The sequence below is a fragment of the Mastacembelus armatus genome, chromosome 6 (assembly GCF_900324485.2).
Source record: "Mastacembelus armatus chromosome 6, fMasArm1.2, whole genome shotgun sequence".
Lineage (NCBI taxonomy): Eukaryota > Metazoa > Chordata > Actinopteri > Synbranchiformes > Mastacembelidae > Mastacembelus > Mastacembelus armatus.
The window spans coordinates 22700638-22715811 of NC_046638.1; the positions used below are offsets into that span (position 1 = coordinate 22700638).

At 40.6% G+C, this 15174-nt stretch overlaps 2 protein-coding genes across 2 annotated transcripts in view; one reads left to right on the forward strand and one right to left on the reverse strand.

The window, feature by feature from the left end:
• The first annotated feature begins 46 nt into the window (after positions 1 to 46).
• Positions 47 to 5271, forward strand: sspn (sarcospan (Kras oncogene-associated gene)). Its single transcript, XM_026311810.2, has 4 exons — positions 47 to 228; positions 637 to 1194; positions 2815 to 2901; positions 4665 to 5271. The coding sequence occupies exons 2-4, from the start codon at positions 961 to 963 to the stop codon at positions 5022 to 5024; spliced, it is 681 nt and encodes a 226-aa protein (XP_026167595.1). The 5' UTR covers positions 47 to 228; positions 637 to 960; the 3' UTR covers positions 5025 to 5271.
• A 4759-nt stretch (positions 5272 to 10030) lies between these two features.
• The window catches only part of itpr2 (inositol 1,4,5-trisphosphate receptor, type 2), a 50141-nt gene continuing 44997 nt past the window's right edge, over positions 10031 to 15174 (reverse strand). Inside the window, exons 56-57 of the mRNA XM_026310382.2 lie at positions 13038 to 13199; positions 10031 to 11326 (exon numbers count right to left, since the gene is read on the reverse strand). Of these exons, the coding sequence (XP_026166167.1) occupies positions 11246 to 11326; positions 13038 to 13199 (243 nt within the window). The 3' untranslated portion in view covers positions 10031 to 11245. The remainder of the gene's footprint in view (positions 11327 to 13037; positions 13200 to 15174) is intronic.

Genomic DNA, 15174 nt, shown 5'->3' on the forward strand with positions numbered 1-15174 from the left:
CGTGCGCGTTCATGCGGGGCTGTCATTTTATGTCGTTACACCGGGAGCAGGACGGGGTAACCCACTCATCCATCTCTGCGTTGTCAGTAACCATGGCACCGGCCCAGCTGCGTGCACATACACGTGCACCTCGGTTCTTGACTGATCTCCACCTTTACCCCAGTGTCTATTCATAAAATATCGATAACAGTAACGGGTCAACGACTGGGGGGGAATTGCTGATTTAAGGTTTGTGACTTTGATTAAAACTATTTATATAATAAAACCTGGTTCCAAATATAAATATAAGGTTTACAGCTTTGCCTAAAATGTTTGTTAGAACATAAAAGTTTGATCAAGTTAATCTGATGTCAAGTGACACCTGCTCTGCTCTTATTAACATTAAAATGTTCAAAATAATCAAAAACGAGCCCCTGTACTGCCCTCACATGCCTTCTGATCACATTACTTATGCCTGGAAGTCATGTGACTTTTTCTGCCTGGCAGCATATGGCTCTCTTGTGTAACATGGTTGACACAGAATGATCCAATTTCTCCACTTCTCATAATAAGTGTGACTTTGTGCAGGCTTTTTATATTATCATAATTTTTGTCCTTCTGTTTTGCCTGTGTACTTTCTCTTTTTTTGTATTCAAGGTGAGAAGAAGTGAAAGCGTCTCACAGTCGTATGTTGGAATCCCCCTTTGTGTCTTCCTGCCCCCTTCCTCTCCTCTTCCTTTCCTCTACAGTATGCTGCCTGCTCTATATGTGGCACTGGAGCTGCTTTAGGAATCCAGTCCAAATGTTTTCCATATTAGTTCAGAGCCTCCTCTGTTTCCAAATAGCAGCCGAGCTGGGTTTATAGTGAGAGGAGGCCTTAGGAAAGGGGAGGTAGGCAGACGCCAGACAGGCACATCCACACCAAACACAGTAAAAGTCAAGCGGACAGCGAGCGAAAAGAGTGTGAAGACAGGAGTGGCAATGGGGCAGGGGCAAAAAGGTTCCTCAGACAAGAAGGAGGGCAAGAAGAAGAAGAAGAGAGATGAAAGCCCAGCGCGAGAAGACGACAATAAGTGCAGAGTTTGTCGCTTCCCTCTGCTCATCGCCCTGCTCCAGCTGCTGTTGGGGGTGGCTGTCACAGTCGTGGCCTTCCTTATGTTGGCCATCAGTCCCTCACTTCTGGCCAGGGAGACACCACACTGGGCTGGGATCATTGTAAGCTCCATCCTTATGCTCTAACATCAGCCACTATGCTCACATGTTTGCATGGAATCTGAGAGTCCTGTTTTTTAATGTTTCTGCATGACATGTGCTGCCAGTACTCGCCATGCTGCATGTCAGTGCTGCTGGCCTTTTACCCACCTGTCTCAGCCAGACTGTCCCTGTAAGCATGAAAAATCATTGGTTTTGTCAAGTTCCAATAATTGTCCTTCTGCCATTTTTCATCTGAATGTATCAACCTGAGTCTCCAGACTCACAATCCCACCTGCACATGCTGTTGTTTTTACTGCATGTCCATCCACATCCTCAGCATCACAGCTTGCCATATTCCAGCTACACATTTAAACATGCCATCTAGATATTTTTATTTGTAAATGTGATATGCAGTCTTGCTTTACACAAACATGCATACATCACATACTACAATTACAAAAAGTTTAGCTTCAAGTGCAGAAACTGTAGGAGATAAGCTGTATCTTTTCATGAAGGTTATATGTTGACATTTATCTTAAGATGTTTTTAGCCTAAAGCATGAGCTCTTCTCATGTGCTTAAAGAAGAAAAAGTACTGAAGTAGTATGAAGTGTCAGCCTGAGTCTGAAAAGTAGAAGTTAAAGCAGGTGAAAGTTTAGGTTAAACCCAGTGGGAAGTTGAGATGTAAGTGTCTTTGAAAGCACCAGATGTGTTAAATGAATAGCTCAAAGCAGCTGAAGTGTAGGGGATACAGTAAAGGAAGCTAAAATATCAGTCACTGGTTTTGAAGAATGAAATCAACTGATATGTCAGTTGACATGTACAGTAAACACTGAAAACAGTTGAAGTGTTAATTCAACTGTGCTGAGGATTAGAGATTAAGATTTGTTTGAAGAATAAATTTCATTCAAACTGTAGATGACAATAGCTACAGAAAGTGAGTTGACAGGATAAATGCAAGCAAGCAGTTTAAGTGTAAGATCACAAACATCTTTGCTGTCTGTAACTGCAGGAGAATGAAGTTTGTTATAGAAAACAAAAAAGATAATTTGACTTTCAATTATAGCTTAGAAAAAACTCCCATTTTGATGATAGAACACGCACGGTGTTCCTGATTGGGTCATATCTTAGCTTATCACAGATGCCATCTGCTCTCAAAAACATCTTTGGACACCACCGTCCCGAGTTCGATCCTCACGAGATTCAGCCAAGTGAAAAACACTGAGGTCATCATGAGCTTCCCATAGAATCCTGAGTGCTTAAAAACCTGGGGAAAACATGTAAATAAGATGCTGCACGTTAGTCACAAGACTCCAATTGCACTGAAGAGACTGTGAAAGTGTCTGTAGGAGAGAGGGAGAGAAAGAGAGAGTAACACAATCAGATGACAGCTTTCTGCTGAATCATGCAATATTAAGAGACACCCCTGAAAGAACAATGGATTTTCTAGAACAACACTGGTGTTTCCTATGCCGACTCTATTGGAAAACATACAAACTCTATATCACAAATACAGCGACAAGGTTCAGTATATTAAGTGATGCCCTGAGTGTATAAAGCCAGAAATGCATGTGATATAGTACAACCATAAAATTATTGAAAAAATCTAACCAAACTTTGAATATTTTCTGACATGTTGCAGCTATGTCTCGTTTCCATTCTGGGCTTCATCCTGTACTGTATCACCTATGTCCCTGATGAGAAGAGTTTTATGCAATTCATTGTCAAGGTGAGTCTTCAGACACTTATCTGCAAAATCAGTAAAACAGAACAAAAGGAGTACAGTCTTAGTAAAGATCAGATGGATGGGTATATTTTCCAGACTTTTACACAGAGCAATATTTTACTCAGTGACACAATGAACTGCTGTTCTTCAGGAAGTACAACTATAAATGGCAAAGAGAGGAAGGCGTTTAGCTGCATTCCTGTTTAAAAGAGCTCTGCAGGGATTCCTGTGAGTGGATGAGTGCATTCATTAATCTGACTTGATCGTACAGCTTAATTAGCCATACAGTATATGCAGTTGGAATTTCAAGGCAATTAAAATCAGTCCACCATTGTTTGTGGCTGAGAAGCAGACCCTTGGAAAGAAATAGCTTCCTCTTATGTGTGCATACCAGGTTCAAATATGTATATAGGCTGTTTTAAAACACTTCAGTAATATTTTGCATTAGAAAGTGCAGCTAATTTGCCAAATGGTCTTCACAGAAAGGCATGATTAAAAAGTCAATTGCAAGACTGTCTCTGTTGTGTAGTTTTCAATACCATCAGACTGTTGTAATCACAAAACAATGATTATTTTAATTTACACCTAAATGTGCAAAGATTAAAAGCAGAAAAACAAGAAGTGTTGCTCTGCAGTTAATTTAGTCTGGAATTCAATAGGTTAAACTTTCACCTTATGTTTGTGGTCTGCTTTTTTTCTCACTTTCTCATCCATATGTATTGATGTATCAGAAATAAAACCAAAATAAAACACATAATAAACAGTTAATAAAGTTTACACCAGAACACCTGAAATCAATTGGCTGTTTCTGGCTTTTATTTATTGATATCATTAATTCAATAGCTCAATGAACCCATTTCTTGCCATGTACCGCACTCATTTTAGTTATGTCTGCAGACAGTTCATTATTTACTCCAGTTGCCCTTGGCACAGTGCTTTCAAGGGGAGCTACAAGTGGAGTGAGTAGAAATATGCAGTAATTGGAAATGTTTCTAAAGTCAAGTGTTATTGTCTCGCAGCAAAGGGTCCTAGTTATTTGGGAGTTCTGTGATTTTGTAGGTGCTCAGGACACCATGCGTACTGTACCAGCAATATAAAAATACCCTGTTCACTTTCTACCAGATCATTTCCATTTAGTGAAGCAAATGATGTTCAGCAAAGTACTTGCCTGTGCTGTCGGTGACTTCACCGTGCAGTTGTTCATAAATCTCTCATATGCCATAACCAACCATACCCCAGCTGTTCCCAAATCAACATAAATGCCATTTCAAATCACAGACCGCCCATCATTTGTATAATTTCATAAGCAGCATGTAACTGAGAACAAAATACACCAGAGAGAGAGGACTTCATATTATGTAAGCAATGGATTAAGACGAAGGCGTTACTGAGACTATGCAATATCATAAACAACACAAAGCCTCTGTCACATTTTGCAGCTGTATTTTTAGACGCACTCTGTTGTTACACACACTAAAGGTGTAGCTGCAGGGCAGTTTTAACATGTGCTGTGTCTGCTCTGAGTCTGAGGGGCAGACCTCGCCCTTTAGTATTGTGGGTAATCTCTTTGAATTGAACTTGCCATGGCATTGAGCCAGCCTGTCTGTTTCTAAGCTACAGTTCTGGCACTCTGGATTAATCATGAGACAACTGACTAAAGCAGGAGCCAGATTTCTCCATTAAACACACTGAGTTGGAGATAAGAAAATGTTGTTTTCAAGGTAAAAAAAATGTACAACCCTACACTTGTCCTCTGCACTTTACAGCTCCTCTACTTCATCCTGTGTACAATCGGCATGGTCATTTCGGTGCTGGTTATGGCGTTTGCCATACACCACGACATACAGACCAGTAGCTTCAGCTGCAAGCAGGTAGAAGAGGACTGTGCCTGCACACTGGATCCAGATGACCCAATAGCCCGCGTCTTCAACTACGAGGGTGTCACTGACTGTGAGGTGATCACCGGAACGCTCACCCTCTACTTCTTGGTCCAGATTGTGCTTAACCTTTTGCAAGCACTTGTCTGTGCTGTTGGTGCCTTCATCATGTGGAAGCACCGGTACCAGGTCTTCTTCGCTGGCCTTCAGATCAGCTCTCCCTCTATCCAGCAGTGGCAGAAGGTTTAATATGACGGTGACAGAGTTGACTGACTGGCTCTTCTCAGTCAGGGTAATGCCAACTGTGTGATTCTGCTCTGAAGGACAGGAACATTTGCCTTTCTCGTGTGTGCCTAAGGATGTTTTCTTTGATGTCAGTTTATATTAACCTTTGCAGTAGTTGTACTATGAAGGCTTTTGCACAAATTTTGTATACCATTTAAGAAACGTTGTACTTCCAGTTGTTGAAGTTATAAAAATATCTTAGAAAAATAAATAACTGGTCTGATTTCGAAAAAAACTAAACAAATTATGTGTGTTCCACAATAATGCAGCTTTGATATATAGCAGAGCTCATATTCAGCTCAATACCAATATCCAGAACTGAAAAAATGCTAGCACATTTATTTTGTTCTTATCTCCTAAAATTTTCTTTGGTTTTATTCTGCAGCAGTGATGCTTTAAGTGGGACATTGTGCTCTCAAATTATGGTTTGCAAATGTTAAGTGATACAGTCTAAAGATTTGAAAAATACTGACTAAACAGAGTCACAAATACCGAGCTATCCTTTTTTAAATCTTAATTGAATGAAAATCTATGAATATTTATTAAGTTATTGCGTTACAATCAGAATATCTCAATATTGTTCAACACTGCTTTGGTTGCAGCTGTTTCAAGAAGCTATTAAGTTGATTAATTCCATGAAGAACCTGTTTTGTCTCATTTGTTAGTGTATAAACTTATGCAGGTTTGTAAATACTGTGTAAAATCAGGGATGAAAAACAGAAGCTTTTTGCAGCCAGTGGTCATAAACTCAGTTATATTTCTGGCAGTCCAGCTGCATGCAGTAAAAACCGATCCTCACAGCAGTAACACAACCTAGGCAGACTACACTTCCTGAGACTGGATCCAGACTGAACTGGGCTGTGGCTTGTGAAGGTGGGTGCCAGGCCAGTAGCCAGCATGACTCAAACAGCCTGTAGGAGTCAAACTACTGCAGCCACAAAGGGAGGGGGAACAGTCTGGGGTGGAGAAAGGGGGACTCAGACAGGCAGCTTGACTGAAACATCCAAATCATCTCAGTGTGTGTTTACAGCAGAGCTGTGTTATTTTGAAACACACAGCCTTGTGCTGAGTTCAGCTTCATTTCAGCTTCATTTTCTTCTTACTCTCAGGTGCCCACAGCAGTCACTACAGTCTATACATGCTGAGCAGGGAACAGTAAATGTGAGGCAGTACGCGCAGCAGCATAGATTAAACGTGCGCAGAGGGAGAGTGTAAGTAGTGAGCAAGGTTACATCTGTTTTGTCAGCAGTGAATAAAGGTTGGTTGATGAGGGATTACATGAAAACATGTAATTTTCACAGAAGCTGTTCCCCAAACGTTACACATTCATGCATGATGGGCATTCATGGACATGGATGATGCTGCATCCAAAAATTGAGAAATGTAAAAGCAACCAGAGACTGAAAAAGTGAAGGTTGTTCTTAGTGGAACTCACACTTCTCCTCTTAGGATGAGGAGCTTGGGGAGAATCTGATTGCATGGTCCTTGGTCACAGCCCATGAGCAGGGACACAGGATCCATCTGGTAGATCAGACTGGGTTGCATGGATGCTGCTTGATTTTCCAGCTTGTTCAGAGAGAAAGAGGCCCAGAAAAAGAATAAAGTCTTCTGAAGGGGAGCAATTGCACAGGACTGAGGGTCCTACATCGCCAGCCTAAGTCAATGAAAGCTGTCTCTAAACAACACGTCAGTGCTGGGTTTTCAAAGGATCGTGGTCAGACATCAACTATCAGCAGGAAGCTGAGAAAGGTTGGTCCAACTGAAGTAAGAGCTGACAGTGACAGCGAGAGGAGCTGTTTTAAAAGTTTGACAGCAATGAGAAGATTGGCCGGCAGCGACTGTGGCAGAGTATGATTGATTTAACCCAGGGGTGGGGTACTCCGGTCCTTGAGGGCCACTGCTTGTTTTTACAAATATTAATGCCCTACCCACACGACCCTCATCTAAAATAGTATCTTTGAGCTTCTGATTGACTGTACACACCTGATCCAGGTAAGCAGCAGTTGGCAGGGAAGCGATGGTTAGAAAACCAAGCAGCCCACCCCTGGGTTAACCAAAGGAGTGAGTACCTTTGATCAGCTAATGAGTTGAAGCTGGGTGAGAAAGAGAGAGTGTAAGAGACAGTGGTTTTCCATATTAACAGCTATCTCCTTAAAGCCGTGGCAGAATTTAAACCTATGTCAAATCTATGACACCAGCAAGACACAAAGTCATTTCTGTTGGCGTCTGGTCGTGATTTAGTGCGATCATATTGGTTACTTTGCACAAGCTAACTCCTCACTGTGATTAACTAACAAACATGTCCAGAAGCTTTACATATGTGACCAGGATCTTTCATTAAACTTCAGAACGATCACAACTTTCGCAGCGATGATGGAGCTCTCTTTAATAACAGCAAATAATCAGAAGGATATTAAAATAACACTGTATTCAATCTGTCTAGTTTCAAGCTCCGTGTGCACGTACAGCGTCTGCAGTGTGAGCGAGGGAGGGCACGTCAGATTGCACTCTTTTTCCATGTGTGTGTTTGGTGTTATAACATTGATGTGTCATGTGACTACAAAGCTTAATCTCGCAGCCAGACACAGGAAGTCACATGCCCGTCATCAGGGGGGCATGTTTATTTATAAAAATGACAGTGAGGAGGGACCTACCACAGTCCTACTTGCTCAGTAACAACTTTCTGTGTGGTCAGTTGAAAACAGACTGAACTACCATCAACATTTTAATTGTGCAGTTTATGAGGTTTCTCCTATCTAAGTACATATTGTTTATGTCCAGTTGAATGTATACTTTAATCTATGAGTTGCTTTTTAAGGTGTCAATTTGATGTGGTCCTTTGAGACCATTAACATGTAAATTGCCTGACTCACTCAAACTGCTCCCAGCCACAGAGGTGTTCGGTACATTGTCTCGCATTTATTGACCTTCTCTGGGTGTTTTCTCTCTCGCACTACTGAATACACACAGGCTAAGCATGTGACTCCTGACTGTGGTTTGCAAAGAGATTCAAACATGACTGTGATCCAAATGTGTCTAAGGTCATGTTCAAAAAGTAAATAATACGGTGTTCACGTGTGTTGAAAAGGTTCAGTGAGTACCCAGAGGATGAAATGACACAGGCCATCGTGTGTCCAGTTTTAAGCTGATGTATTCCAGAGTAATTGAAAATGTTCTTTGGTAAGTGGACATTGAAGTGAAATGTTTTATCTCAGCAGCCAGAACATAAATATAAAAATAAAATAAAAAGATGAGTTTAGGAAGTGATGCAGCCTGAAGCAGCGCATGTTGTTTTGGTTTCACACTATGGCAAGAAGACCTTTGCCAGACAGTAATGATGGTCCTGGTATTATCCTCTCCCCTCCCTTCTTTCTCCTAATCCAATACATTCCAGTAATGCTGCACTTTACCCTTCTTGTCTATGCAGTGACAGCTGCTCACCATTATGGCACTGCGTGAGCTAATTTTAATGGCTGTCACAGGCAGCAGGAGCAAATGCAGGCCTGCCAGCGTAAACAACAAACTGAAGCCAAGGAGGATGGGCTTCTCTGTAGAGGGTAAATGACAGGACAGGATAAAAGACCAGTTGAGGCCTCTCTGTGATCTGTTTAGCATCTCAAATATGTTACAGAAGCACAAACATACAATCAAACAGCCGCAGACTTGAATGATCCATTTCCCCGAAGTGCTAAATTATCAACAATATGGACAACAGGCCATAATATAACCAAAGATTGATGACTGTAGAGGAATTTCCCTTTTTTAAAAATACGTATTGAACACAGCACACTAAATAGGAAGAAGCCCTGACTTTATAGTAACTCCTCATTCACACTTTTTAGAAGAGTGGGTCCCCTCACAGCCCTGTCAGATGAACTGAAGCACTCCATCGTCAGCGCCTCCTCTCATGGTTCAACTGAAACGGATTTTACTGGATGACATTTAACAGTACTTATGACATCACTTCACAATTTGTTAATACAAGTGAAGTGTCAATGTTTAGGTCAATTGGGTCAAGTTTTCCTTTGTACTAATATCACTCAGAGAAGCAGAACCAGACATTTCAACCATTTACCTTTTACTTTTAACTATTAATTTCAATCATTTATACATTACTGCTAGCTATCAATTTCAGCCATTTGTTCATTACTTTTATATATTTTAGCCATTTGTCTATTACTTCAAGCTATTTGTGCCACTTATCCATTATTTTTAGCTATTGCATACATTTGCCCATTACTTTCAGACAGCTATTTCACCATTTATCAACTTTTTTCTTTCAACTCTTTGCCCATTACCTTTAGTTTTTATACTATAAGCATTTAAACATTACTTTTAGCCAACTACTATTTATCCATTACCTTTAGTTACTGTTTAGACTTGTTGGCTGCTTGCCTGCTAAATGCTTTTCACACTCAATGTATGTTCACTTACTATGTGGATATATTTTTTTAATCAAATCATATTTCTGTTTTGTCAAATTAGCTGTATTGACCCAAGCCTGGCTGGGAGTCTCTCACTGGAAAACCCTGCCTCATCTTTTATATTTTATTAACGTTATGACTATTTTTAAAAGAGTATTAAACTTGGATAACAGCAAAGCTCAAAGTGGACAGGGTGACAACAAAGGTTAGATTCCAAAACCTGTTTTAGTGTCTGTGCATCAACACCAACTATTAATTAGCAGCAGTGAAAAGTCAAGATGAGCCAAACAAAAACAGTGCAATGACTGCATGCACAATGTATGTGGTAACTTTGCTTTTAATATTAGATGAGTATCCATTCTGAGCTTAAGCATGATCTAAATTAAGGTCAGCTTTTTCTCCTCTTTCGCTTGTGCTCCCTTCATGGACAAGTACAACCACGTGTAAACACTCATATGTGTGTGTGGGTGGGTGCACAAATGGTCAAGGTGAGTGTGGGGGAGTGCTCATTCATCCCCAGCAACAAAAACAAGGACTGAGGCAAGCTGCTTGAAAGCTGCTGACTCAAAGCACGCCACTGAGTCTTGAGACAAATTTATTACAACATGACCACATAAAATACATTCTTCTATCTATATCCTTGGTTTTAACAGAAAGTGTTACCATTGTGTATGCACAATCTGCCATTTGTTTGTGCAAGTTTAGAACACAAGTTCAAACCTTACACATAATTGCAGTCCACGAGAGACATAAGGATGATTGACATTAGCAGGAAAAGATGGGCAGATAGGGTGAATAGAAATAAAGACACAGCATTAGCTGACATCTCTATGGAAATGAGGATGTTCATATTGTAACAAAGAACTATAAGCCCATCATCTTTAGCCAGCACAACTTTGTGTACCAATATAAGATTTAGACATAAAACAAATTTCAAGTAAGTTCTGCACAGGCACTTATTATTTTTATTCACATTTCTGTTTCTCGTGTACTCTGTAAAAAAGACAACAGAAATGGTGCACTGAGTGCAATTTTAACACTACACAAAGTATCTAAAAATAAAACCCCAAATTAACCAATGTTTCCAGTTACAAGCTTAACTTTACCTTTAAAAGTGCACTTTCAGCAAATGTACTGTACTGTTTATAAAAGTTAATCAGTAAGGCAGCATGAAGATTTTACCAAAATGCAGCAGGAATAACACTCCAGTTTATTTTTGTATAAATACCATCTTAACTCTAAAAGATAAGCAGGCAAATACTTGATGTTAGTGTGCACAACAGTCAGATGCAACAAGCCCTCATTTTCCCAGTCCACAGTCAATCACTGACCTGTGTGCAACCGCTTAATCCACAACGAGACATGGGCCGTGCACAGACTTAACAACACTTGACCATTAACCCCCCCTCAAACAATGTCCAGCACATCAACACTACACTGGCAGATGTGTGCTGTATCTGACCATTCATAGAGGTGAGTTCTGTTCCTGTGTACAGGATACTGTGTATACACGGCCTGTGAAGCATGCACCTAGGAACTGAGTGAACACATAAGGTTTGTTTCCAGTAAGGCAGTGTATGTCATAAAAACAGTACAACATGAAAAGTATTGGTGGCAACTTACAGTCTGACACATCTGAGTATGTGTAATTCATTATTCTGTAGGCTTTTTTGTGTGTGTGTTTGCATGTCTTTCTGGGATTCTTATCCGATCCTGCAAGTGAGAGGCTTGTCACTGTGTCCTGTTTAAACCTTGACCCCCTCAGTGGGATGGGATGTGATGGTTGGGTTGAGGAGGACCCAGAAATCCAAGTCTCTGCTTGTTCTTCCTCTGTTCTGTCATCTGTGGAGTAGGCAGATCGAAAAAACATCTTCCTGAAGTAGCATTCAATACTGCATGTAGTATACACATTATAGTCAATCCTGTGTATATGTTATCGTTGTTCTACCTTTTACTATGTAACTTGCACAATGTTCCCTCAATGTTCAGGTGTAATTATTACATCCCAGAGGGAAGTATGTTCTAATTTGAACTTGGACTGCAGGTAAAATGATGCTCGACATCTCTACTCTAGGACTAAACAAACAGAATAGAATCGAACAAGAGCCGGTTCATTATACGAAGCAATGAATCTGGATTAGTTATGTGTTGAAAATATACAACAAGAGATGTCGAATTTGTTATTTCAACATTGCAAACAAATTTTCAGTGACTGTTTTATATTAATTGTAAATGTCCTTTTCAGTATTTGACTGAGAATGCTATATAAGAGAGAAACCCTTTCCACAGTTGTAAGCAAATTATTATGATCAGACTGCTGTTATGACTGGAAACTAAAATGTTGATTGGAAACTTTATTAGAGGGCTCCGTCATGTGTGGGCGTGTTATTGTGAAGAACCGTGACCTGCACGTTGTATGTTGTATAAGTGTGGGGGAAGTTTCATGAGTCAGAAGTGGCTGGTTTCTCACAACCATCACATTTGCAGTGGTTTCACTGTTGATGTCATAAATGAAGGCCACTAGTTCTGTAAACCATAAACTATACCGTGCATGATGACTAAAGGAAACACACACAATCTTTGCTATGATAGCATAAAGTGCCAAGGTCAGCAGAGGTCTGAACGAGGGAGGAGCTGTAGGGGAACGTTCCTCCAAGCCAGAAACAGTCTGAATTAAGAGCTGGTGTCTTTCATGACTGCAGACCTGTGGTTGGGTCTCAACTCTCGTGGTGCATACTAAAAACTGTACGTATAAAAGACAGACACACACTGTGGCTAATCCTATGACTTCACATTAATTAATAAAGGCTGAAAACATAGATTGCAACGATACATGTCGTGCAGTTGACCCAAGCTACAAATTCAGGGATATGTTTCAGGTCTTGGTCACAGGAGCTTTAACGCCACACAAGCTTGGTTGTTACAGGGTTAAAAGGGTCCTGACCAGTAGGGAGATGTTACAGCTTTACTGCTCACTGGGGTCAACAGAGGTTCCTGTTTTGTTTATTGTAATGATCCTTCCCCAGTAGGAGCCGTTTTCACACATTTGGCAGAAGAGGAACAAGAACAGGCCTGTGACTGGAATCACATGCAGGGGAGGCAGGTGATGAGAGTGATCAGTCACACGGCAGCAGCAGAGCTAGTCATCCAAACAGCCAGAGGCTCACTGGCTGACGTTTTAGTCACCTATCATGATGCGTTCAGGAGCATCAAAGGTCTTATAGAATCTGTCCAGATTACTGGACTAAGCACAGAAACTGTAGCAGATCATTAAGCAGCTGATACCGTCTAACCTTTCCATGTGACCTTTTGCTCTACAGGTGTTTTAAATGAGGGGGAGTCCTAACTGCAGGTAGCACAGAGTTCACAGCATACTGCTAAAAAGTTGTACTTACATATATACTTTTTTTTTTTTTTTTTTTTTTTTTTTTTTTTTTAAACGGGAGGACTCTGCTATAAATTATTTATCAGGCATTCAGTTCAGACTACCACTACGCTCGGACCAGAGCCTTTCCCACCACTGCATGAAAAATGGCCTGAAGTGCCACTCTACCTGTTCCTTGAGCTCAGCCAGCTGGCCTGAGAGCTGAGCCACCAGAGTGACAGTGTTGTCCAGTTTCTCCTGCAGAGAGCGCATCTCATTCTGCTCATTGTCTCCCTCGCTGCTCACCAGAGACATGGCTCTCATTCGAGGGAACCACTCCAAGTTCTTCTCCTGGATGGAGAGAGGAAGAGATGTGAGAGAAACAGTGAGAAAGGAATAAAAAAAGAAATAAAGCTGACTCAGTAACTGAGAAAGTCTGCAGGAACAGTATGTTGGCACAGACAGCAGCAAGGAGGATTTACATAGACATGCAGGGAGCATTACCATGCTAAAGCCAGCCTGCAGGAGGGGGGTAAACAGAAAGGTATTGGTAACTGGAGACAGCCATGGAGGTTTGAGAGTAATCATTCCATCAGAATGGGAGCTGCTCTCCGTTTCTTGCTTGACAGTGTAAAATGTTTTAAACAGCGTTGCTGTCTCTTGGATACTGCTGATAGCAATTATGCACTAAATGAACAGGAACTGGCATTTCAATTCTCACCCACTCGATAAACACACAATTGATGCAGCGATGAGTCACTGTCGTCTATTAAGAACACAACTGGGAGCATAGTGTTATTTCTGTTTGTGTGTTTGTGCTCACGTGCAAAATGGAGATGTTTATTTTATTATCTGTTTTCCCAACAGTGCAGAGGACAGAGCAAACCACTCGCACTAATGCCGTGAGAAAACGACAAGCAAAACAAACCTATAGCATTATGTAATGGGCTTAAGTGCATCTGTGTTTGTATGTGTGTACTGTTGGTGTGCATCTGCATGGATATGTACATAGCAGACTGTGAGCAAGAGTGTGTGTGCTTTACAACACGTATGCTCTTGTGTGTCTCTGAAAGGGAGATAGGTTTCAGAGACAGACTGCCATCAGCTGATCTTATGTAATATTCCTCTGCCAGTTCTTCTGATAAAAATTACTTAAAAGGTGCTGAGAGTGGGATTTGACTGGCACCACATTAAGTCCAGTAGGAGGAGTGAGGTATTCTCCCACCTACTCTTATATAAGAATAGACTGGAGGGATAGAAAAGCCGAACGGTGTGAGACACTGGGGACAGAAGAGGACATGAGACAAGTCTTAGGATCTAGAGGAACGTGCCGTATGTGGGTTTGTTTGCTTTTTGTCTTTCATTAATGAGTTTATCACACTTTAATGGATGTGACATTTTATGGGATTCCTGCTCCAAATGTAATCCACTCTGATAGTAAGACTCACAAACACACCAAACAAATGGTGTACATCAGCAAACAACACTGTCAAACAGATGAGAAATTAAAAGGAAACTTTCTTAGATCTTTTCTTTTCCTCATAAAAGGACAAAATGTGTATGTATGGAAAGAGATATTACCTAAATCAACAGGGTTTATTCTCTTATCTCAGCTCTTCTCTCCATTTCAGTCTAAATTGTACATTAAAGACTTTCTAAACCATCTCACATTCATTATCATTCGCTGCTAAATGTTACATTCACAACACACTTTACCCTTACGCACACAGCATGTAAATATGCTAACATGGGCAGCAAGAATAAAAACAGCAATTAAAAAAAACAATGAAGCCTATTTATTAGGGCACTTTATGCTGAAAGTTTATAGTCTGGATGGCACATTGGCCCTTATGCAGTTCTCATATGAGATCAAGCATTTGCATCTTTCTGAAAAAACAGATACAATGGTACTATTGTACTTTTGGTTGTTTTCAACATTTTGACTAATTTTTAGAAAATACTCATTTTGACCTCTGAGCCACATTTTATGAATCAAGTCATTCTGTAGGAGCCTGGACCAATTTGGTCCTCTGACATAAAGAGGCCAATAAAATAAAACAAAAATTTAAAACAGTGAGGGATAAAGGCTTAAAGTCAGTAAAACTAAAGGACTGTCTGGTTGGATTTTGTGTCCTCAAAGATTCAACAAACACTTTATTAGGGCTGAATAAAATATCCTGTTGAAATATATTTACTCCTGTCTGTCGTCTCTAGATTAATGCGATGCCTTCAATAGTGAAACAGATAGAGAATCTCAACTTTCCCACCACTGTCTTGTTCCTATTCATTAGACAGTACAGGAGTCCACTCTGTGATGTGTTGCACT

Coding starts and splice junctions, on each gene's coding strand:
- sspn (XM_026311810.2), top strand. CDS start 961: ATGGGGCAGGGGCAAAAAGGTTCCTCAGACAAGAAGGAGGGCAAGAAG. Junction 1,195..2,814: donor CACACTGGGCTGGGATCATT/GTAAGCTCCATC, acceptor GACATGTTGCAG/CTATGTCTCGTTTCCATTCT. Junction 2,902..4,664: donor TTATGCAATTCATTGTCAAG/GTGAGTCTTCAG, acceptor TGCACTTTACAG/CTCCTCTACTTCATCCTGTG.